This window comes from Chanos chanos, chromosome 9, assembly GCF_902362185.1.
Source record: "Chanos chanos chromosome 9, fChaCha1.1, whole genome shotgun sequence".
Lineage (NCBI taxonomy): Eukaryota > Metazoa > Chordata > Actinopteri > Gonorynchiformes > Chanidae > Chanos > Chanos chanos.
Genome location: NC_044503.1, coordinates 11,351,359 through 11,376,492, shown reverse-complemented (window position 1 = coordinate 11,376,492; position 25,134 = coordinate 11,351,359). Strand labels below are relative to the sequence as shown.

The following is a 25,134-nucleotide window of genomic DNA, read 5'->3' as shown; positions in this document are numbered from 1 at the left end:
TCATGAGAAAATGGAATCTAAATTAAATGTAAATTCATGGCATCTTAGGCGTTCCATAGGAGGCTAAAGGCTACATGTAGCATGAAAATATGTCTATGATTAAAAGATGTATGTCTACATCAACATGAGTTTTTGTTTACATGATACATGAACTTAGTCGGAGCCAGACAGGTAGAAAAAACTCTCTCAACGGCTCTGGTCAGGGCAAATAGACCAATAGTCCATTTAAGCATTCAAACTTTTGAGCTAGGTGACAGGCGAACAACAGGATAGCCAAATCTGCTTGCTGTTTTTGCTACCAGGCCCCCAGAGCGAAATGGGTAGGGCGAAATTTCATTTTTGGTGTTCAAGCTTATTCCCTTTTGAAAAGGAGTCTTGTTATATATTCAAATGTTGTATACATGTCTATTTTTCTAAAGAAGAACTGTTTATTTTATCGGTCAGTTTTATATTTATTTTCCAAGATATATCCTTTTAAGAAAAGGAGCACTGTAATTTATTTTAACATGCTGGAAGTCAGTGATCTCTTATCTAAGCCGTCTGAGACAGCTGACTCTGGAATCAGCTGTGGCTGGAGCCAGTTCATAAACTGAGAATGAAAGCAGTAGGTGGGACAAGTAAAATCCTTGGTGAGCTAAGCATCATGTTGGTGGTTTTTCCATTGAACTTCATATCGTATTGTTGTATGTGGTATGTATAGTGTATAAAAGCAGAAACTGAGGTGCGAAAGCAGAATGGCACTGAGTTCAGTGTCAGCACTTTCCCCAAGCATGATTCTGCACGTATCTTGTGCTGCAGGCAAAATCAGTGTCTCGGCTATAGTATGTAGCTTCCAGGTTTTGCGATACGTTGAAGCCTCGAGAAACTGACTAGACATGGCTGTGTGTTTAGTTATAGTGGATCATTGATGATCAAGTGTATCACATTTTCTTTTAAAGAGGTCAATGGGTTTGTCTTTTATTTTGGTGTGTCCAAGTGTCGCTTTAATCTGCAGGGTTTCATGCTGTTATTAGCAAGTACTTCCGCACTAATTACACACTGTGGACGGGGTTCCAATGTGCCAGTTACAGAAAAAACGATCTGCAAATAACCCTCATCATATTTACAGAATTTTGTGGTACGCCCCTTGCATTTTGCGAGTGAGAGGTCTGTGACCACATGCCCCGCTTGAGGTTGAATCAGTCTTTCTGTGTCTATGACCACAATTAATACGCTGTAGAAAGGCCATGTCAATACACTGAGACCACAAAGTAGGCTATGTACGAATTCTGCACAGAGTGGAGATAGAACTTTCACCGAAGCAGAGTTAATATCATCGACGAAAACTGTGACGAAAAATGTTTGTCAACGAACTTTTTCAAAACCAAAAAAAGATGATAACTAAATGAAAATGAAAATAATAACTGTCACAAAATATATTACCATTTTAGTTGATGAATAATAATGAGACAATAATGGCAGAGACAGACGAATGGACAAGCAATGTAGCTACCATAGGCCTATATTTTTTCATCCAATGCTGCGCATGCACTCAATGTGCAAGATATGCACAGCCATGCATTGCATGCTTATGATTGGTTGATACATACTGGTAGTGCGTGCTCCACCAATATCCCCCCTCCTCTGAAAATTGAGCGTTAAAACATTTTAATTAACGTCAACTTGCCATCTCAAATCATGGCTACTCTCGGAAGAAGAAAAAGGGCAGATTTGTGGACACATTTTAGCTATAATACAACAGAAAATAAAACGCATTGCAAACAATGTGGGTGCAAAATCGGTGGGAAAAATACCACAAACCTCATTTGACTGAAACTTGTTTAGTTTTTGTTGATTAAAAGTAGACTAAAACTAATACTGATTAAATGACTAAAATATGACAAAAACAAATATGGAGTTTAGTCAAAAGACTACATCTAAGACTAAATCAAAATCACCTGCCAAAATTAACACTGCACAGAAGTGAACAAAACCTAAGCTTTTTGATACATTAGGATTACTATTGGCACGGTCTTGAATTTGCTGAAGTTGCAGCTTGTGTCTCCCAAAGGCAGTTGTATGACTTACTATTTCTGCAGCAAGAACAGCTCCTTTTCGAGTCCGCACGTAACTCTCTAAACTCGTCATGCAGTTGGCTGCAGGAGTTGTCTCTGTGATGTCTGCCATTCTGCAGTCTTTTCAATTTCAACGGTGTGTATTTTGCCCTCTTTCACTAATATAGTGTTTTGATGTGTGTGTGAAGGACTGTATCTGGTTCACAGGAAGTGTGTGGCCACTATGGCGCATCCAATTAGAATGCAAGACAAGATGTTTCTTTAGTGGTAAATAGAAAATGGAAGGTACAGAGAATGTGTGAATGTGTGGGTATGTACACAATCACTGTGTATACAGAGCTGTTGTTTGGGGGTGTATATATTGGTGTGTTTGTAATTGTGTGTTCTTTGTGTGTTGCTTTGTGTGGTGCTTTGTGTGTTCTTTGTATGGTGCTTTGTGTGTTCTTTGTGTGATCTTTGTATGGTGCTTTGTGTGGTTCTGTAACAACAGATAACAGCACCAAATTAGATACACAACCAAGTACATACATACACACAGCTAGAGTCAAGACAGAGAATGCAGTATTACACTCGGAATGAATATACACATGCCTATGGCAAAACTAGCGTCTGCAGCGAGTAAACCGAACATACATTACTGCGGATACTGACAGACATAATACCCGCATCATAAAGCATGTATTACTCACAATACACTGCATTTGCCGACATAACACATGGTAAAAGGTAATACTACATACTGAAACGACTGAAAACACAGCAAACATACAGACAAACCGATACATGCCGCCATTACGAGAACAAAGGATCTTACAAACTTAACTACATAATGGCGGGCATGATCGATCGGTGCACCGAATGATCGGACACAAAGTAAACTCAAAGCGCGCATATTTTACCAATGCAGAGTTTACTGGTATCCGAACGCACACAAAGATTTGATGAATGCAGAATACAACAGTACTGTTGTATGCAGAATACAACAGTGAATACCACAGCAGTTTCTCCAAAAGTGTACGCACAATCACAGTCTCCCCACAAGTCTTCTCCTTTTGAATTTCGCGCCGACAAAGACGGCGGCTTTTGCTACAGTATTTATGGAGACTCGTGCGGCTGTGATTGGCGCATCTAATGGAGAAGGACAACCAATAGCGAGTGACTGCTTGCACTATTGGTTGCTGCTGGAAACCGGGGTGGTTACTCAAAGTCCTTTGTTACAGCCGCCCCCAAATTTGTCCCACCAAATTTGTCGCTCTATGAAGGACTGTCAGTGTCTGTGTCAGGGATGGAAGGCAGCATAACGAGGCGTGCGACAGGTCTGGTGTAAGTCTTGTCCTTGACCTGGACGACCGCAGTTCTTATTCTCCCATCCGCCCCAGGGAGAACACTGGTGACGCGGCCTACTGGCCACAGGGCTCTCGGCACCTGGGGGTCAACCACCATAACAATGGTCCCAGATTGCAGCTGCGCAGGGTCTTTGTGCCACTTGGAGCATATCTGCAGAGCAGGCAGGAAGCGTCTGATGAAGTGCGTCCAGAAGTGGTCAGCTAGCACCTGTGTGTGTCTCCAGCGCCGGCGACTCAGGAGCTCAGATTCGGGATACACCGCCTGGGGAAGTGAAGGGTCGAGCCGCCCCATCAGGTGCAGGTTGGGGGTCACTGGATCAGTGTCAGCCACGTCTGTTGACATGTAACCCAGTGGCTTGGAGTTTAGGAACCCTTCCACTTCAATCAGCACAGTCTGCAGGACTTCCTCTGGAACTGTCTGCGTCTGGATGGTGGCGTACAAGGCAGCTTTGACGGACCTCACTTCCCTCTCCCAGACACCCCCAAAGTGTGGTGCGTTGGGGGGGTTGAACTTGAACTGTATCTGGTGTTTAGCCAGATGCGTTCTGAGCGTTCGGTGTAAGGAATTCAGTGCTTCCTGAAGCTCCCTCTCACCACCTCTGAAATTGGTACCCTGGTCAGACAGAAGCTCTGCAGGTTTACCTCTTCGTGCGACAAAACGGCGAAGGGCCATCAGAAAAGCATCAGTGTCCAAGCTGGTTAAGACATCTGTGTGCACAGCCCGTGTCGTCAAGCATTTGAAGAGTATGCCCCACCTCTTCTCTGTGCGACGACCAACCTTGACCGTGAAGGGCCTGAAGCAGTCCATGCCTGTGGAGAAGAAGGGCGGTTTCAGTAGTCGCAGTCTGGCAGATGGTATTTCTGCCATCCTGGGCACCGCTGGAGTGACTCTCCACCTTTGGCAGTCTGGACAGGAGCGCTGGTGACGCTTGACAGCTTCTCGGCCGTGTAGGATCCAGTACTTGCGGCGTAGCTCTGCAAAGAGACGCTCTGCTCCTGGGTGATGGAGCTTCTTGTCGGCATCCTTGATGATCAGCTGACTCACTTTATGCCGGGGGTCCATGACCACTGGGTGGATGGCATCTGGCTCCAGCTGGTCACTGCGGCAAAGCCTCCCTCCAACCTGGATCAGCTTCACTGTGTCATCGTACTCTGGAGCTAAGCAGAGTAGTCTACTGGTTGCAGGCAGGGGCTTACCAGCACACAGGTGTCTGAAGTCCTCGGCAAAGCTGTCCTGCTGTGCTCGTCTCAGGACCTCTCTTTCTGCTTCTTGGTAGTCTTCAGCAGTAAGACTGACTTGGTCAGCTGCCGCCCCGTGACTTGACAGTGCGACCTCCTCAATCAGCTCTTGGAAGGAGGAGAACTGGTCAGGGTCAGGCAGCGGGAGGGTTGTGGTAGTTGTAGTGAAGCAGCAGACAGATTTCCGTAGCTCTGCAGCATCATCTGTCTCTCCAATGGCTGGTTTAGTGGGCCAGCACTCAGTTGACTGTCTCAAGAAGGCAGGGCCTTGGCTCCACCTGTGCTTTCTGGACAGTTCCAGCAATGTCTTCCCCCGTCTGATGTCATCAGCTGGGTTACTGGCCGAGTCCACTGCGTGGAGCTGCGGCATGTTCTTTACTCTGAGGAGGGGGGTGGCGTCGCGCTGGACACCATCCATATCCACTTGCTCCGTCTCCGTCGCCAGCAGGTGCATTGCTTCTTGGTCCTGCCGGGAGCGAGTGACAAGTTTCTCACTCCTGTAGGGAAGCCCATCCATCTGCCACAGTCTCTCAACATTCTGCAGCAACTCAAGCAAGGGTGAGAGAGTGGAGATGTGCAGGCACTGCTGGCTTCTAAGCTGCTGCTTGATGCGGTTGTTCGGCCCCTGAAGTGTCCAGCCCAACCTTGTCTTCACTGCCACGGGTCCCCCTGGGGGTCCCAGATGCACTGGCTCAACTGGTGTGATGAGATGGGGGTAGTCAGATCCAATCAGCAGCAGCGGGCGCACTCTGTTAAGCACCTGGAGGGGAAGGCCATTTAGGTTGTATTTCTTCTGCAGCACCGTCACTGGGTGCGTGTGCTCCGCCAGGCCAAGCTGATCTGCGGTGAAGGCCCTCTGTATCCGAAACAACTTCTGTGGGTTGTCAGCAGAAGAGATGGAGAAGGATACTGAGGTCCCGCGCAGAACTCTGAGGTCCTGATGAACAGTCCTTAGTGCTAGATTTTCTGGCTCCCCCTTGAGCTTGAGTCTCTGGGCTGCTGCAGGAAGGAGGATGGTACGCTCGGAGCCGTCATCAAGATAAGTCTCTAGAGTGTGCTCACCATTCCGTAGCAGCACTTTGCTCACTTTAAGAAGGACCTGAGTGCACCCGGACCGTCTGTCTAGGTACAAAACTTCATTTGTTGTGCTGACCAGGCATGAAGTGTTCTCAGGTGTAGGCTTGGCATTCAGGTCGTGCAAGGCTTGAAGATGTCTTCCTTTGCACTTCTGGCATGCAACCTTCAGGCGGCACTGTGCAGCCTGGTGTGAGCGACCGCATCGCCAGCACCTCTTCTTGCTCCTGACCCATGCCGTTCTCTGCTCCACTATGAGCTGTGCAAAGTTGTCACACTTGTCTAGGTGGTGCTGTGTGTTGGAGCAGTAGGGGCAGTGCACTGTTCTCTCTGGCTGCTTGGCACTGGGTGGTGAGGTCTCTGTTGCAGGTGTGCTCCCAGCCTGGTCAGTGCTGTGCAGAATGCTGGTGGTCCTGCCTGTCTTGCCGTCTCTGCGCCACTCTCTCATGGGTCTCATGCTGCTCCTCTCTTCCCCTCGCAGAGATTCAAACCCCGTCTCCTGAATCTTCAGCTCATACTCAAGCCAATCGGCAAAGTCTAGGAGACTAGGGATCTCAACACTCCTGGGGTACAAAAACCTCTTGAACTCTGCTCACATATCTTGTGGCAGCTTGAATAGCAGCCGTGTGATGTGGGACCCACAGCAGAGCTCAGTCCGTCCACTGTCACCCAGCTGGTCCAACATGCCCACCAGTGCCCTCATGCGCAGGGCAAACCTGCTGAACCCACTGGCGTCGTTGCGAGCAATGTTCAGGGCCTCCATCAGGTTTGTTACATATAGCACACTAAAACTGGTGAATAAATTTAAAATGTCTATTAAGTCTACTAGGTTTGTAAACGAAAAAGTAATGATTTACAGGGACACAGTCAACAACATCAAACTACAGCGAACTTAACAAGTTTCAAGGTGTCACCGAAGAAAAGCGAAACCGAAAGCGAAAAAACGGAAGCGGTTGTTGTGGCAATGTATGTGTTGTACCTAGACCGTTAAGTTGTGACATTGAGAGTTGTAATTGTTTGAGCCTTAGGTAAAGTTAAGAGAAAGAAGCACACAACAGATTTATTCATTTGCTTATGTAGCACCCCTGTGGGAGGCATAGTTTTATTATTTTTGTATACTGTTGTGTACAATGGCAAGATGTGGTAGAAGTGTGATTGCAAAGTTTGAGTCATTTGCAACTGTTTTCATTTCATGTGCGTTCACCATAATGTCTTTAATAATGTTAGAATCTGTAAATGTTTTCATTTCATAAGTGCTGTTAAAATTTCTTACTCTTTTCATTTTAAAAGTGGGTAAAAAACGTGATAATGTTGTTAAAATCTGCAAGGGTTTTCATTTCATATGAGCTCATTACGACGTCCCTTTTACAGTTAAACTAGTTCATTGGAGGACAAAATAAGAAAACAAGACATGATTGGTTAAAACTGGCCTATCGTTTGACTGCTATAATTTACATGGGCGTGTCTGGTTAATGAGAGAGAGAGTTCGAGAAGTAATTGGGAGAGAGTGCGACGAGAGAAAATGAACGTAGAGAATATGTTGAATTGTGTCGAGTTAAACCCAAAAGTTTTCCAAATTTAATCAGAAGTTTCGAAAGGCAAAGTACGTGTGTCGTTTTGTTGTTTTTTCCAGTGTATATTTGTTATCCGAGACAGTTTTGGAGGTGTTTTTTTTTGCTTGGTGCTGATGAAATTAGAAGAGTTCGAGTGCTCGACATTTTGTGGATTACTACAGTGGACACTGAGTTTTCCCGGACTTTGTCAAGGACGACTGCCGTTGAGATTTCAGCGTGGACGGAGCAAGAAAGACAGCGGAGTCGTCTTCACTCTTCAGCCGTGGAGGTCTTGCCGTACTTCCTTTGTGAACAGTCAGAGGGTTCAGTGAGTACAAAATACGTGCCTTGGACCACCATTTCGACATGCGCGCCAACTAAGGGGTACCCCAGACTGTCTTTGTATTTCAAAACCCGGGAATTTTATTGTATTTTTATGTCACCTAGTTGATTGTTTATTGTGTGAGTATATGTGTGCGTGTGTGTAACTTCTGTTGACAACTGATAGCTTGAGCGGCCAAATAAATGTCATTGTTGTTGATAAAGTTAACTGATTTCTATGTGCATTGTGGTAAGGGGGTAAATGAACTGTAGGCTGTCGTTGTGCAAGTATCTCTAGTGGGTTTATAACTAAAGTGTAACTTCTTTCAGTTGTAGGACACAGTATTTATCATTTGTATCTTTGAGGGTTAAACTCAAAGTGGGGGCTCGTACTTTTAATAGCAGATAAGCAAGGGAGGTTATCCATCCAGCATTAATTATAGCCATTTCCACAGGCTAACCCAGGCCTCTTAGACACCCTTGGCAAGACCAACCCCTAGACATATATCCTACCAGTGGATTCCATCTAAGCTCCTCCCTTGCGTGTGTATAGAGTGGTAGCAGGCCACAACACATATGTAACAGCATATTTAAGACAATCAAAAATCAGCTTAGTGGGAGGGCTACACTTATTAAATGTAGAGCACATTTAACAGTTGTCAGTGTCTGTTTTCTTTCATGCTCTCAAGAAGTTTTTGGGGAGTGGCAAAGAAGATGCAGCTGCTGTCGCCATGGCAGGTGAACCATCAACACAATCAGTCCCCTCTGAGAGTGAGTAGCCTGTTCATTTTTGATTAAGATTGTGATGTTCTTTTCTTACAGTTGTGCCTGTCACCTATCATTTTATGGCCGATATGTTTCAATTCAATGTTTTTTCACATGTGATCATATTTATAGGTCAAGACACATTCATAGCCGACTCAACAGATTTGCCTACTTGTCAGCCAGACTGAGGTGAAGTTGTAGCAGATGTAGGTAAGTTTCATCTGCTCCGTCTTTATTATGGGAGAGTATATAGTTAGAATCATTATTTCCCTCAGTTCGAGTGTTAAAATGTATAGATCCATTTTTTCCATTTGCCAGTGCTGGTGCACCTGAATTCATAACCTGAATTATTCTGGACTGTCCTGCAAGATATTATTAGTATTAATTGTGCTTTTGCCAACTAAAATGCTATCAGTTCTCAGCAGTGGCAAACCGTCAGGGCCTTCAAGGTATTCAGAGAAAGCCCTGGAGTCCTCAGATGAAAAAAAAAAAAAAAACGCACCTGGTTAATTCTATAAATACGACATGACACGACCGGAATACTGATTAGGCCTGTGAGTTTAGTACAGCCACATTTTAATAATGTTTTAGTTTAAGTGGGTCCAATATTAGATATATATATAGATATATATTGCCTCCTTGAAGAAAAGATCCAGACGTTCTCTCTTTTGGCAATTTTATTGCTCCGGTTCGGCATTTTTCTTTTAATACACGAAACTTCTTTCTAACATTCACTACACTTTTTCTGCACAGGTACGCTTCTCCTCACACAGACTGATAGTGACTTTTTTTTTTTTTAACTGACTGACAGTTACGTTGTTACTCAAATTTTCTCGCTTGCAACATCACATGACATGATCCATTCCGAAGACTAACGGAGCCAGCAAAACAACCAATGAACTGTCAACAACATAAAAGAGAAAACAAAATGAAAGACTCTTGCATATTTTGAACTATAACAATTATTACAATCCCTATATAAATTCTAGATCGCAACACCAACGTAGCGATATTGTAGAAACATAAAATGCAGATTTTTCTCAAATGACCATGTAATAAAAACACTGCAACTCACCATGTCGCTGAATCAGTGGGAGCCCTGAGTTTGTTTCCCGGCAACAAGACGGTCCCTTCTAGGGGTGATGGGAGACAGTGATTCCCGAAGTGTGCTCCTTATGTCCAATCCACTTCGTAATTTTGTTTTTGTTGCCGTCATTGCAGAAAACCCCGCTTCGCAGAGATAGGTTGTTGGAAATGGAAGCAACGTTTTCAGTGCTTTTGTGGCTATCTCAGGATATTCAGCCTTGATTTTTATCCAGAAGGTCGGCAGAGATGTTCTCTCAAACATTACTTCTAAGGCCACTGTCATTTGCAGCCTTAAGTAGTTGATCCTCTTCCTGCGCGGACATGGACGATTCACCTGGGACATTCACAAATGGGTCGCGGATCCATTCCTTCGCACTTCGTGGGTCTTTCTGTGAAATTATGTGAAATTAGTGAGTGAAATAATTTTTATCCTCAGCCTCAGGATCTTTTTTGATGTTCTTTGTATGATGTCGTGGACAGCGGTCCATGGGATGTCAAATGCACGGGAGACGACTCGGTAAGAGGTAGCACCCACGAGCCAAAAGAGGTACACAAGGACCTCTAGCTCAAGTCCCCAGCCAGAGCATGCATGGTCGTTGGCGGTCATCATCCCAATCAAATTTTGCAAGGTTGGCCTGCTGAGTCTGAAGTCTTTGTCCAGATCAGTGACTCCATCCAAAAACATAAGCAGGAGGGGCACTTTCTCATTTAGGGTGCAGTATCTCACTGAAGGCTCTGGCTGTAATGGACAATACCAAGTATCCCTAATACGATAAATGTGATTTATATTTTGCATTTAAGTTATTGCTGTTTCCTTTTTTGGGCCCTATGATTTAGAATTTTTACGTATAATGTTTGACCGAAAAGTGTGTGGACACCTAATGCAGGGCTCTGTGCAAATCAGGTAAGTCTTTACAGACCGATCTCTTTGAATGTTTTATGTGCTGTCTATAAAAACATTCCTGCTGAAATTAAAAAGGGTCTCCTAAATTATGGGAAAACATGGTGTAATATTAACATGGACAACAACAAAGATAAGCATGTTTTGTTTCTGGGTTTTTTTGTTTGTTTGTTTGTTTGTTTGTTTGTTTTTTGCCCACTGAACTCTAGAGAAGGTGTTGACAGACTTTTGAATGTAGAGTCTAGTATATTTAAGGTGGGCATATCGCTACTACTATTAAATGAAGTCATCTCGCTAACACAACAGGTTAGGTATTAGCTGGTAGGTAATATGATTTTGGAGGGATGTGATTTTGGTGCTGGATGGTCTGAGGGATGAATGCTGCTCTCCATCAAGGGGTACCTCAGTACCATTAGCTGCAGATATTTCAAGAGATTGGTTGGTAAATAGGGATTCAAGTGGCTGGATTTGACATGGGGCAGTGCCTCCTCTACCCATGCCCTGCCCACTATCGTCACTTGGGCCCCTGAGTCTAGCAGCATTTCAAGAGGCACGTCATTGATGAAACAAGAGACCATACATCATTTCCCGATAAGTTGTGCTACATGTTTTCTTGGGTTTGGTTGACAATTTATACTTAGGTACTGGGTAGGCTCTGCGTAACTGTGTACCCTTCACTGTGGCTTGACGTGCACCTCCCCAGAAATGTAACTATGCATCGTGGCGACGCAGACCGCAGCAACTGTGGTTGGACCGCTTGATAGCATCACCCTCGCTCTACCTCAATCGGTTCAATGGTCATACACACCATTGCCTCCAACATAATTTCAGTAAAAGTAACTGCTGTTCAACATTTATTAGCTCCAACTCCAACATGATCCTCTCAGTTTCAGTAGCCACTGAAAAATTTCCGGCAAAATGGCAAACTGAGCGCACGTTATTTTAAGAGCTCCGTTTGTTTGTCCCCCAAAGTTTAGAAACTAGTCCTTCTTTTTAACGCAAAACTTATTTCATGGATATTGCTGTGCAAAGACTGAATTCCAACTTTTTATTTAACATTATTCTCGCCACTGTTTGTAATGCACGAAGAAACTCAACACAGTGGCATAGAAACCTCACCGCAAACTAGCGTTTTGGCGGTGTAATTAGAAAACAACGCAGACACACCAACGCACAAGTATAAATGCTCACAACAGCATAGGCCAGTCGCATAGGCCATGGCATAGGCTCCCCGTAGAGCCTACGCAGAAGCATAAATCAGCCTTAAGAGGTTAGCTGGTTTGACCTTCACGGTGGGATTTTCAGTGTTCAAAGTCACTGGCTGCCCCTTTCCAGCGACCTCTTCCCATTTGTTGACAACTTCCTTTGCAGACGGCCCTGTGCCTCGCCTGGCCACAAATAAAACAATGGGGACAGCTCATGTTAGCCTGTTGTACACAGTCATGGCACCTACCCTTTGTCTCAGTTACTGGTGGCTAAGGACAAACCGTGGGGGTACTATGACCTCCAGATTTCACATTCTCAGTGGGTTTTGCCATCTGGGCCAGATCCTTGGTTACTGAGGACATTTGGGCTGTCAGCTCTTTAATGGCATCACTGTTGGCTTGTAACTCAAAATCAACTTTAGACGGTTTAGTCTGATCAGTCTGTTCATTACCGTCATGTTGAGTGGCATTTACATTCACTGGTCTGGATTTAGTTACTGTGCCCAGGCATTTTAACCTCCCTTCTTCCTCAGTGGTAGACTTGCTTATTTTCTCCAAGAGGAAGTCATCAGTAACCTTCATGTCTGAGAGAAAGGGTTTAATCTCATGTCTAACATGACTTCTCTCATTCAGTCCTTGGTAAAGTGTGTGAGGGATAGTGCCCTGAACAAGCTTTTTGTTGTAGCAAAAATCTGCACCAGGTTGTTGTGACTCGAAAGTATCAGGTCCTGGAGAGTGAGGAGTTGAGCCATACCTTCATCTTCCATAGCTTTCAACTTCTCACCTCTGATGAAGTCAACAATCAAGTCATAGAGTTCTGATTCACTTAGTTCTTCAACATTGTAAGTCTCTTGGCCGTCCTCAAATGAACTTGCAACAGTCTGTAGCTGACCTGCACTTAAATCTTAAAGTTTCTCTTGGATCTTGAAGATCAGCATCTGCCATGGGGTTACCATAGCCATCTTGACCTGTCCCCGTGACTGTCGCTCTCTGGATGACACTCAACACAGCAGCCTTCCCTGAAGCTTTGGGCACTGGATCTCCGCGTTGCAGTGATTGCCTACCCTGCTCTATGATTATGGGTTCCTGGACAAGCCCCCAGTTGTTACCAGCATCAGATCTAGGGGTATCTGGACTGGCAGCAAATGATACACAGGCTAAATAGCTCTGTGGATACACAAAGAGACAGACAACAGTTAGTGTCTTACTCGTGCCCGTTGTAGTTTAATACTGAGTGGTATCGGGCTCGGAGAAACTGCAGTCTCCCGTGCATTCCACAGAAGTGCTACAGCGCCATCTACCGACATGGTGCACTAACACGCTGTAGTGTCATTAGAATAAAATGTGTAATTATATTATAACCATAATTATAATGTCTATCAGAATAAGTCTAATAATTATTTAAAAAAATAGAAGGAGTTATCTGTTTTATATTAAATGTTTAATAAAGGCCATTTCTTAATCCTTTACATGTACATCATTCAACAACTCTTTCCCCGCGCCCTACTTGATAGCTGCATTGTGCTCTCATCGAGAGTAGGTTGCCAAATATTACTGACACAAAACACCTGGCTAGTGGGAGGAGTTATATTTTTAAAGGTATAACATTAACATCTAGGTGAAATTATATGAATGAATTTCGAGCACAGAGCATACTATAATCTACAATATTTTATATTTTGTAAAACTTCCTGTACTGATCACAGTTGAACTGACATGTCTGCAGGCTTGTCGATTTTAACAGATAGAAGTACCAAGTGCGTTTGATTAGTAGCCTACATTTTCCAAGTTAAACATCAGTTTTGTTCGGTTAAGACAGTCAATGCGCATATACAGTTGTTCTAAAGGCATTCACAAGACATTTTTCTCGACGAAATCCTGGAGTTCAACACAGATTGCACCTTTAAAACCCGCTAATTAATGAGAACATATTAAGTTTGTTAGTAATTGTGGCCGTTAATGTAGACATTGCCCTTCAAATGACAGTCCAGAAGATGGTGCTGCATACAACATTTTAGTTAATGGTTTATCATTTTTACTTGCGTCCTAATCTGACAATGTTTTTCCCGTTATGGTCATATGTTCACTTGCACATTTTTAGTATTTATCCAGTCTCTTTAGCGTGCCCCCCCCCCCCCCCCCTCCAATTCAGACGAAATGGCTTGTTATTAATCTTCTTGCCTTACTTTATAATGTCGATATGAAATGAAAACTTCAGAACGAAACTTGATGGAAATCCACCCGTGGTCAGTTAAATCGTTTGACACGACTTAAGTGTACGTACGACTATCTCTATAAGGTAAGGTGCTGCAATCGACAGTAAATCAGTGCAAACTTATTGCGAAGACCACGGGGCTGTGAGTAGTCTGTGACGGGAGTCGGTTCATTTTAAGGAATCAAACCTTCATATTTCTCATAACACAAAGTCTTTCTTGCCCTTTACCCAAGTCGTGCCATTGTATACAAATACTCTTGTTTTTGTTTTGGAGGTTGAACGAGGAGTCATTGACGACCTTAATAAAATGATATTGTTATGTCTGAGATGGGACAGCCAAGTATCTCTGTTCTTCACAAGAGCGACTTGTGTGGAGCAGTGCCCATACTGTAGATTCTCCTGAAAAGAGACATACTGTAGTTTGCCAGAAAAAGAAGAAGAAGAAAAGCATGCGGTGAATTAGTCTAATACAATTCCCATAAACCAGTGGACTGGTAGTGGCAGTATTTGTACTATGAGATTGGCAGTCGTGACTTGAACATTCTAGGAGTAGAGGGAGCAATGAGTGTTGGCAGATGTAGGCAAACATCTGAGGAGATTCTACTTCAGTGTGCAAATGACTTTATAATGGTAAAAAAAAAAGTGTTTTCCATCATGTCTGCAACTCCGAACATACAAATAAAACAACACTGGGATGAACTACAGAACAACTGAACAACAGAAAAAACTGTCTAAACCCTGTTTTAAATCTCACTGAGCGTCTGTGACCAGACTTGAACATTGCTACTATCTATGCAACACAAATACATTACACACAAAATACTCATTGAAGAACTAACAAAATTCCTCAAATCCAGATGTAGCAATGTGTTACAACCCTATTACAGAACCTTCAAAGGTGCCTCTACAAGGGATTTACTTTAGGGTGGATATGTGTGTGTGTGTTTCTATATGTGTGTGCATACAGGTGGGGGTATCAGGGATCTATTGGTGTTTCAGTGCATTAAATATTCTGCTGGTAACACAACATGGGGAGTTGTTCAAATGGAGTTAATACTGTCTTGTGGCGTTCTATGTGTTTTAAAGGGGAGAGCAGATTTTGGCATTGATATACACACAGAAACTGCACACGAACACTGTACTTATTTATTGCGTATTACAAAGGGGAAACCACCCCACAAAAACAAAAAGCAACACGTATTAGAATTTAACAATGTAATACAACACTGCAAAATTACTTTTTTTCCTTACATGGACAAACGCACTGACACAAATGACTCCAATCCTCAAATATGATCTAAATAAAAAAGAAAAAAAAAGAAATGTCCTGAGTGTATAATATTTGAAAAACATTACAGCCTTACATAGCTCAGGTACCAGTTTCAGTAAGAGAGTCTGATGAGAGACTTTTTATGTATCTTCTCTATAAGAATTCAGTAGAGAATGACAAAAAATAACATTTCTATAGATTATTTCAGCAAAATAGCTAATGAGGGGACAAAAGTGACAGGACCGAGGTCTCATTTCAAGACACAAATAATTCATGGATAAGGTAAACAGGAGAAAAAACAGGATTTTGGGGCAAAATGGTATAGAATGGCATTGAGACCTACAAAGAAATTTGACAATGTTGCAGTACTGATACACTGTAGCTGATCGACTACCTGTTCCCAACTTCATAATTTTAGAAGATTAGAATAAAATAAAATATTCCTTGAAATATATTATTGTTGGGTTTTAATACAAGGTTTCATAGTCGAGTGTCCATGGTGTACTTGCTCCCAAAATGGACTTATCATATATGAAAGCTTGGGGCTTTTCCTGAATGTGTAAATTGTACCATAACTTGTATGTTTCTTCTGTCAGTCAAAAATATGAATGTACTGTGTGGATTTAGGCATCATGATTAAAATTTCAAGTAGGTGGTTCTTCAAAATTACTTGTTTATTCTTGCAGATCTTTCATTATCAAAGAAGAGACTCAAGGAAAGAATGCCACATGATTACGGGATTAATTTCAATGATTCAGATATTAAAAAAAAAAATTAGAATAAATTCTGGTTCATTGTTATGGCTAAGCCATCACCATCCTATCTCAATGCAAGACCTAAAACAGCAAAGTTATTGGTTCCACACCAAGCTTAGGTTAGCAGAATGTCTTCTGAGGTAATGGGTTACTATGGTAACAGAGCTTTAACATATTTTATGGTTTAAATAACTAATTAAGCCATCTCCTCATGGTACTGTAGCTGTAAAGTATAAAGTCAAAAAACTAACCGTCAAACATTAATTCAGTTAAAACTGCCTATTATGCCTGAGTTTTACCATTGAAACGGACCATGCAACCAAAACAATGTCTAACTATTTTACCAAAAATCTGCTATAGCACCAGCTTAGAATAACATTTTTATCTTTCCCTTACTTTTCAGGACCACACATTTGGACTTACCAAAGGGGTTTGAAATTTCTTTACAGTATCCCTACACACATTTAATGAGGTTCATTCTTTCTTTCCCTTTTTTTTTGGTATTTTATTTTTACAGATAAAAATGGGAGCCTTATCCTTTTTCAAGACTTTCTTATCTTCTACTACTAAAAGGCAGTGCTAGAGTGTCCCTCTATAACAGTGATTCTCAACCCCAGTCCTGGGGGCCAACTGTCCTGCACGTTTTTGTTTTAACTCAGGACTGACACACCCAGATTCCACTGATCAATTAATCATCAAGCCCTTGATTAGCTCAATTAACTGTGATAATGAATAGTTAGAACAAAGATGTGCAGTGGGTTCCCAGGACTGGAGTTGAGGATCACTGCTCTATACAACAGAAATGTCACAACAATGCAAAAAAAAAAGCAGGTCAAACCACCAAATGACATCTGTCCACAACTTGCCAACATTCAATCTGTCTGTCCCTATAACTTCTCAGTAGTGTATTAGCAGGTGTCATGGAATATACCGCATTTTACCAAGAAGGCCTCAGTCTTTGTCTCACTGATCCCTTAATTTACACCAGTCCCTTAAACAATATAACCAACTGATCTTCACTTCATGTCCCAACGGAGTTGTCTCTTTGTGACGTGTTTTTGTTGTGCTTCTCATCATGGAGTGTTGATGGAGTCTGTGGAGTGTCACCAGCATCACACTCTGTCATCTGAACAAAAACAAATGAAAGAAAAAACAATGGATGAAAATCATACATTTCTATTTCTGTGACCAGTGTTTCCCTGGAAATATTTTCATGTTTATACCATATCTTTAAGTCAGGCATGCATTTTGACAAGTTATAAAAAAAACATTAACAAACGAAGAAGCAGAATATTAAACATTTCTGTACACTGGCCCTGTGCGTGTTTGCTTTACCTGTAGGGGCTGCAGTGTGCTGTCTACTGCTCTTAATGTCCAAGTAGATAGTGTAAGTATCGTATGCAAACAGGATCCCAGCCAGCAAGCCAAACACCTAATCAATAGTAAGAGAGTAATGAATACAGAAATCAAATGCTATCCCAACACTGAAGTGTTATTCTGCCTATGCAAGAAGTTGTCAGTCTACTGTTGAGTCAATGGTTGACCTTACTCTTGACATTATTATGTTGTGAACAAGGTGCTGTATAATTGTGCGATGGTCTCTGTTTGAAGGGTGTGTTTGATTTTAACTCACCCCACCAGCAATGCGAGCACCGTCCCCTGCTCCACCAATAACACAGATCAGAGAAGTGATGAGGTACAGAACTGCACCAATACCGGCACGGATCAGGTCCTGATGGGGAGCGACAGTAAATGCGAGCACGTGTGTGTGTGTGTCTACTGTTCTTTTTGTTTGACCCAAAATAGCGTGTAAAAGTGTGAGAGTATGTGTGTGTATGTTCCAAGCAAGAGTCAGTTTTACTTACACTCCAAATCCAGTTGACGACCTGGAATTGCTTGTCGAGCTCGTTCATGAACACGACGAAGAAGATAATGGCGAAGACCATCTCGCAGATAGCCACTGCCGAGTAGCCTCCATACAGTGATGCCGCATAGCAGATGAGAATGATGAGGCTGATGAGCTGATAATTCACGGCAGAGACAGAACAGAGAAGAAGGAAAAAAGAAAGTTGCTAAAATTAGGCAAGATGTAGCAAACAGACAGTATCACCTCACACAACTCATCACAACACAGGTAACACTGATTTTTCTAAATCACTCCAGTTCCCCAAACCAGCCCCCCACCCCCCTCCTCCAGCAGTAGTGCATTAACTGGTACACTTTAGCTAAACATTCATTTGTGGAGAGATCTACAAAGCTACAACAGCTTGACCCTAGACTGCTGTCAGATAGCCCATCTGTTCTAAAGAGGTGTCAGTTAACAACTGGCTGCTAAATTCCTCATTTCCCTTGGAGGAGTCTGTTAGGCCATTTCAACTTTTCTTTTTTTTTTTTTTTTAAATTAGCCAAGCATATGCTGTTGCCACAAGAGCACACACATGGTGCTGTTTTAATCATGCCGCATTCCACACAGTTGCACTGTGTAGCTGTCTCGTGTGGGGGGAGGTGGTTGGAGGCCCATTTATGGTTTTTTGACACGGTGGTCTTGATTTCGTTTGGATGGTCACTATGAGCAGGATACCAACGTTTGACTCAGCTCAGATTGTAACTGTATAAACTTATTGTGTGTATGTTTTGTACTTTAATTAAATGCATTTAAAATGAAGTGGGAGATCAAAAGCACAGTTGAATGCTGAAATATAGTGTAAACATGCAAGGCTTCGCTTCAACCTCCCATCTGAATTAAAGCACAACACCAAGAGTATAATACAGAGTGTCTGTCTATTTATTTGTACAAGATACAACTCAGCATGAAATTACTTCATAACAGGGAGCAACAGGTGAACACACCTCTCACATTTGAACACTATTTACCTTGGACACTTTATCAGCGTAGTTAAATAGACTTAACTCTCCTTATTGCACAAAGTGTCTTTAGAGTTACAGGGGTTGGTAAGGCTTTGACTATGACACATTGCTATTCAGCTCCTGTGAGTCACTCTCTATGATCATGGGCTCTCTATGCCTATTAAACCTTGCAATAGTGCACCTTGTCAGGTGTTGAGTCATATCAGCGACACAGCCAGTTACTTTTCAGAACACTGTATTGCGTGTATCTGCTCATTATCTTATGTCATAAAGAAATAAACAAAGATGTACTATCCATTTGTAAAACATTCTTCTGACGACTTCCTCAAATAATGTCTTGAGTTAAAAAAAAAACAAAAAAAAAAAAAACAAGTCACTGGCGTGACAGTATATGTCTACAGTCTAAACATGTTGTATAAGGATTTGTATACATGTTAGACTCTAAACACATGAGGCCTGTGCTTGCAAGCACAGCACAGGGCTCTTGTGCTTTCATCAGCAGTGTAATGTTCGAAGGGCAGCTGGTTAAGGGTGAAGAAAGGAACATTTGTGTCATGGTAGTGTTTACGGAGAGGGAATGACTAAAACTAATATGTTTATTTTGGCACTTTGCTGTCCCATGGTCATTGGACTCCAAGGGCCAACAAGGACAACGGACCCCTTGGGCTTTACTATTAACCTCAATATCACACCGGTGTGTCTTCCAAAAAAACACAGACACACTATACATACCACACATGACAGTACTACATAAGTCAGTCAGGACTGAGGTTCAGTGGAAAAACAATCAACATAATCCTTAGCTCACCAGGGATTTTACTTGTCCCACACACTGCTTTCATTCTCAGTTTATGAACTGGCTCCAGCCACGGCTGATTCAAAAAGGCATTCTTTCCACAAGGGTTGTCAGCAGGAAAAATGAAAGTTGAAAAAAAGTAAGAAGTCTTATCAACTCTTTCCATTTGAGGTAACTCCAGCATGTGGTTCGGTTATAAATGACAGGAGCATGTTAAATTTAGTCTTGTTGACTCAACAACTCAACCCCCACCATATGGCTAACGCATTTGACAGGCACTACCAACCACAGTAAATGAAAAATCCTCCCATTTTCTCGCACACCGTGGCATGCAAAGTTATGAGCAGGTTTCTACGCTATAAAGACACTTTTTGTGCTCTCACAAAATCAGCGTTACTCTAAAGACACAGGAAAAGAGGGGGGGGGGGGGGCAGTATATCAGATGAACAGGTCATAAACTCCCTTTACTTGATGATTTCCTGTTCTGCTAACCCACTGAAAAAGTCAGTGGGTTTTGGCTACTCTTGATGCCCCCACCATCACCCTGTAGGTGGGGCAGAAGGAACGAATGATGCAACTGGTCACACCTCCCCAGCAAACACATGTATCAAGTCTTTATGCGGCCAAGTGACTGGCACAAACTGACTCTGTGAGGAAGAAGGCTGGCTCACTCAAGGACCCACACAATGAGCCACTATTCAATCTAAAGCCCAGCCTCTCAGTGGACACCCACTACTGAAGAATCAACGTGTTCTCCTGACTGGAGAAACAAACAAGCACACACACGCATGCAAGCACGCAAACACACACACACACACACACACACACACACGTGTACACACCAAAGGAGACAAAACTAGTTCTCACAACCACAGATTTCAAATGGATAGAAACAAAAGTCCATCAAGATCAGCCCACACAAATATTTTTGACACATGTATGGCATGCATATGTGAACAGTCAAAGGACGACCAAACAATAAAGTATACACAGCAGTTCTAAAACCGTTTCACACTCAAACATGCACACGACAATTGCACAAGCTATGATATCCAACAAAAAGCATGTCTACACACACCCCCACACACACAAACTCACACCCTCAAATTAACAAACAGCTGAGTAGTACTACAATAATTGAACACATATTCTGATGTTAGCTGGAGAAAAACTATGAAAAGTTAAGTTGATTTAGAGCTGACCATATATGTATGCTCCTTTAAAAAAAAAAAAAAAAAAAAAAACAAGAAAAAAAAAATCCCTGCCTTGCATTTTTAGACTTCGGGTGTGTCACACAGCTAAGCTGCACCCATCTTGGTGTGTGTGTGTGTGTGCTCTTTAAGTCCCAGAAGTTTTACCAGACAGTGTCTTCGTGGCTTTTCTGATACATACAGGATATAACGACTAAAAGCATGTGTCTAAAAGAAGGAAAAAAATGAGAGGCGTTTACAACAAAAACAGAACATGCATTTCCTCAATCATCTCAAGACGGCTTAGATAAGAGGTCACTGGTGGTGACATTCTTTCGCCGTCTTTTCCTTTCAGACTTGTTTAGTAGAGGTATTCATGCATTAAAAGCAACCAGACGAATGTACAAACACCCAGTGAGATCTGCATCTCCGAGGTTTTTTTAACATTTCACAGTCGATGGTCTAAGGGTTATAAGAAAGCAGCAGAGCTAGTGAATGGTAACATCCTTAATATGGTTCCAATCACAAAAGCTTACTCTGAATGCTAAAATAAGATGTATAAGCGCATAAGCACATTCATAATGCTCTACAGCAAAGGTGTATAAGGCAAAAAATGAATAAAAGCCTAATAAATGTGCACTGCATACTTCATCTTTCATTTAAAAAGGCAATTTATTGAACACTGCTTATATTCAGAAATACAGACCTTCACAGGAAGAGTGAATCATTTTTGTTGGCACACTTGGGTTTAGTGCTGTCTTCTTTTTAAAATGGCACTCAAACTGCCTGACCCTAAGTCTGACCCCTGTCTCCTAATGCGCCAGGCAGACCACATGGTAAACATTCCTTGCCCACATCCTCGCAGAACCATACACTGGTAGTGTGGTGTTCTTAACTGCTACTTCATTTAAAAAATATAAGTTTAAAATGAAAATACTCAAATGATTACGTTTTCCATCAGTTTAACGCTTTCAGATAAACAGTGTTGTAATTGTGTGGAGGACTTTGTATTCTACTGTAAACAAGAAGAAGAAATAATACATAGGTTTAGTTAACCACCATGCAAGTTACATCACCAAACAAAACACTGGCACAGACTACCTCCACATAGCACAGTAAATCATTTCATCTTTCATTCCCATTTCGATCTCATTCATTATTGGAATGTGACTCTCCAGTTTCTGAAAAAACCAAGCTAGCTTTAATGAATATTGTTTGGGCTGATCTGATTTCTCAACTGGTTTTTCCTTATTAAGGAGAAGCATTTGGCAGTGCCCTTTACGCTAGAGTCTCTAAGTAGACAAGGAAAGACCTGTCATTCTTATTCTCTTTGCTTTCGTTACTTTTACAGGCCTCACTGATAGTGTTTTGAGGCAGCCTCGCTGTATCTACGACTACAATTAATACGCTATAGAAAGGCCAAGCCAACATACCGAGACCATAAAATAAGTACAAATTCTGCATAGAGCGGAGATAATACTTTCACCGGAGTGAAAAAAAAAACTTAAGGTTTTTGAAACATTAGGATTGTTATTGGCATAGTCTTGTATTTGCTGAAGTTGCACCTTGTGTCCCCGAGAGGCAGTTGAGTGACTTACTATTTCTGCAGCGAGAATAGTCCCTTTTCGAGTCCGCACGTAACTCTTCAACCTCGCCATGCAGTTGGCTGCAGGAGTTGTCTCTGTGTCTGCCATTCTGCAGTCTTTCCACTTTCAACGGCGTGTATTTTGCCCTCTTTTACAAATGTAGCGCACTAAAACTGGTTGATAACTTTAAAATATTTATTAAAATATTTATTAAAGGTTTTTTTTACAGGGACGCAGTTTACAACGTCGAACAAAAGTCTGAGAAGTGAGAGCAGCGATCTTAATAAGTTTCAAGATATCACCGTAGAAGCTCCAACCGAAAGCGAAAAAACAGAAGCGGTTGTCAGTGTCTGACTTCTCTCTAACCAAGATTAAATTTGCGGCGAACTGGCCTCACATTGAAAGGAAATACTGGGAGAGCGGGGCGTTGGCTTCCAGACTTCTCTTGAGAGTGAATGAGTGCAGAAGGGGAGGGGTTGTGGTCAGTTATTCTCAACCTGTTACTGGAACCTCCAAAATTGACTAGTCACATCTGGAGTATTCTGCGCTACTGCGCGAGAAAAAAAAAACAGTGTCTGTGATGTGAGGTTAGTGTATCAAACTTCGAATCAAAGGGAAATACAGTGCCAGTTTCCTTAGAATTAGGTTTGCTATGGCAACAAATCATCATAATAACAGTGAGCACACAGGAAGTGAAATTTGTCCGGTCGTCCCGAAGTCAACATAAAGTAAACACAGAAATAATATGAGAACAAAAAGATGTTATTTTTATTTGATTGTCAACGTTGTGCCTGCACATTTATACAGAAGTTTTGTTCCTTATTTTTTTCTAATTGCCCTCTTACATAAATCTTTTAATACTTAGTATCATTATTTAATACTAAAGTTTGGAGAAAATTGATGTAAACGTTTTAAGTAAGAGATAATGTCCAAAATGTCCAGTGAAACGCCCTCTGCGGTTTCACTGAAAAAATGCAGGACCGGCCTGGGGTGGTAAGGCGCTTTGCATAGCCAGCGCATAATATTATGTCAACATGGTATGTGCGTTGTCCACCGGTGTGCTTTCGCAAACGACTCCGCGTAATATCCTACGCAATATGGAAAAGACGCAAGTACATCAGTAATGGTTAATGTCGATAACCTCAAGGAATTAAACCACAAACAGAAAATTCTCAAGTTTATTCGTTTTTTTTTTACAAGGATTCCAGAGTGAGAATACAATTAAGTTCTTGAAAATACTGGTCACTCTCCCCACTGCATGGTAAATACTTCCAGGCGTAATACTAATAAGAATACATTTCACACAGAACACACTTTACTACTCGGAAGCGTCGAGTGCATCAACAAAAAGCCATTCATCACTAATACATTTTAGCTCTCAATTTTGAGGACAGAGAAAGAAAACAGGACAGTATAGCAGAATGAATAGGGCGAGATGAAGAGAAAGAGAGAGAGAGAGAGAGAGAGAGAGAGAGGTGTATCACCTGTGATTGCCTGATAATTGCCTAAAAATATGCACAAGTGTAATTTTTATAACAGCCATGAGTTTGAAAGCGGATATATATTCAAAATATCAACATCTTTTGTGTATTGGATAAACATAATGACTTAAATAGAGTACTGCATCTTTTCAAATGAGTGCAGTCAGTGTTATCAGTCTCTATTTTTATGTTCATTCCCATACGCATGCATAACTGAGAGTGTCAAAACACTTTTAACAAAATGACCAGCAACTGGTCAGCAACTGAGCATTAGAGAGTTTTTGGCCACAAATGATGTATTGTTCTAGCGGCAATATGTATCCAGGAAAAGTGTTTGTATGCTTCTCTATACCACTGCTGTTTGATAGGATCATGGAGTACAACATTAAGCAACAAACAGTTTATAGCTATAAGGCATAAACTGTTAATCCACTTTATATTCTGGAAAAAGAGACATCAAGAGACAGTGCCCCCCCCCCCCCCAGAAAAAACAAGAACAAAAATCTGATAGAAGATAAATAAAAATCTTTGCAAATAAGAGCATCAGTAGTGCATAGCAGTAGTCTGGGATTAGCAGATGCTAAATGCTACTACTATAATATCAATAATCATTTCTTTTAAAAAATCTTTTGTTTATTTTACATTGCAGCTGTTTGTAAGTTTGAGGGCACAGTCTATAGTAGTATAGTTCATAGCGATGCAGAGCAGTAGCATTGTATGAATAGCAATTACTGTGAGTAATTGACTAAAGATACCCATTAAGAGAAGTTAACTCATTATATGCCCAACCCTCTTGTCCTCTATGCATATATACTCATCATCTCTCATCCCGTTACATTCTTTCCTCTCTCTTTTTTTTTTTATTTAGCTCCAAAGATCTTTTTTCTCCCACGGTTGAGATCTTTATCTGTCTAGTCTTTGTGAACTATAAAACATCTCAAAGTAATGTCAAACAAATAAAAAAAAAATACTGACAGTAAAATCAGAAAAGAGTCGAAAAATCTATCGTAATGGACAATCAAATGGATGACTCAAATTGTATATAAATCAGAGATTAAACTGTAAGCCTAAACTGAACTGGATTATAAGGGCAAATTTATAGAATACAACATAATACTCAAACCTATTCAACAGTGTTTTAGTATATAGATATTTAAATATATATTTATAATTTATGTACACAGCACAAACAAATACATTCTCAAGTTTAACACTTCTATATTTCAATTATTAAAAGATATCATATTGATCATATTGTTAGCATATTAAATATTTGCTTCATAATGTATTCACAATCTTGTGTTGTCATCTGCAGCTGTTTCTTTATAAGAATAAACTGCTCGTTAGGGCCTCATTTCCTCCTGTGCCCTGCATAACTCCCCCAGGGTTTGGTGACATTAAGAAACACTAACACCCCTCCCCATCTCCC

The 25,134-nt window shown here is 41.6% G+C and overlaps 1 protein-coding gene across 1 annotated transcript; it reads right to left on the bottom strand.

Annotated features, from left to right (window-relative positions):
* Positions 1-15,835: 15,835 nt before the first annotated feature.
* LOC115821249 (proteolipid protein 2-like) lies at positions 15,836-22,608 on the bottom strand. Its single transcript, XM_030785026.1, has 5 exons — positions 22,237-22,608; positions 17,650-17,805; positions 17,418-17,516; positions 17,120-17,216; positions 15,836-16,910 (listed from the first exon to the last, which is right to left on the bottom strand). Exons 1-5 carry the CDS (start codon positions 22,330-22,332, stop codon positions 16,897-16,899), a joined length of 462 nt encoding a protein of 153 aa, XP_030640886.1. The 5' UTR covers positions 22,333-22,608; the 3' UTR covers positions 15,836-16,896.
* Between the last annotated feature and the right edge of the window lie 2,526 nt (positions 22,609-25,134).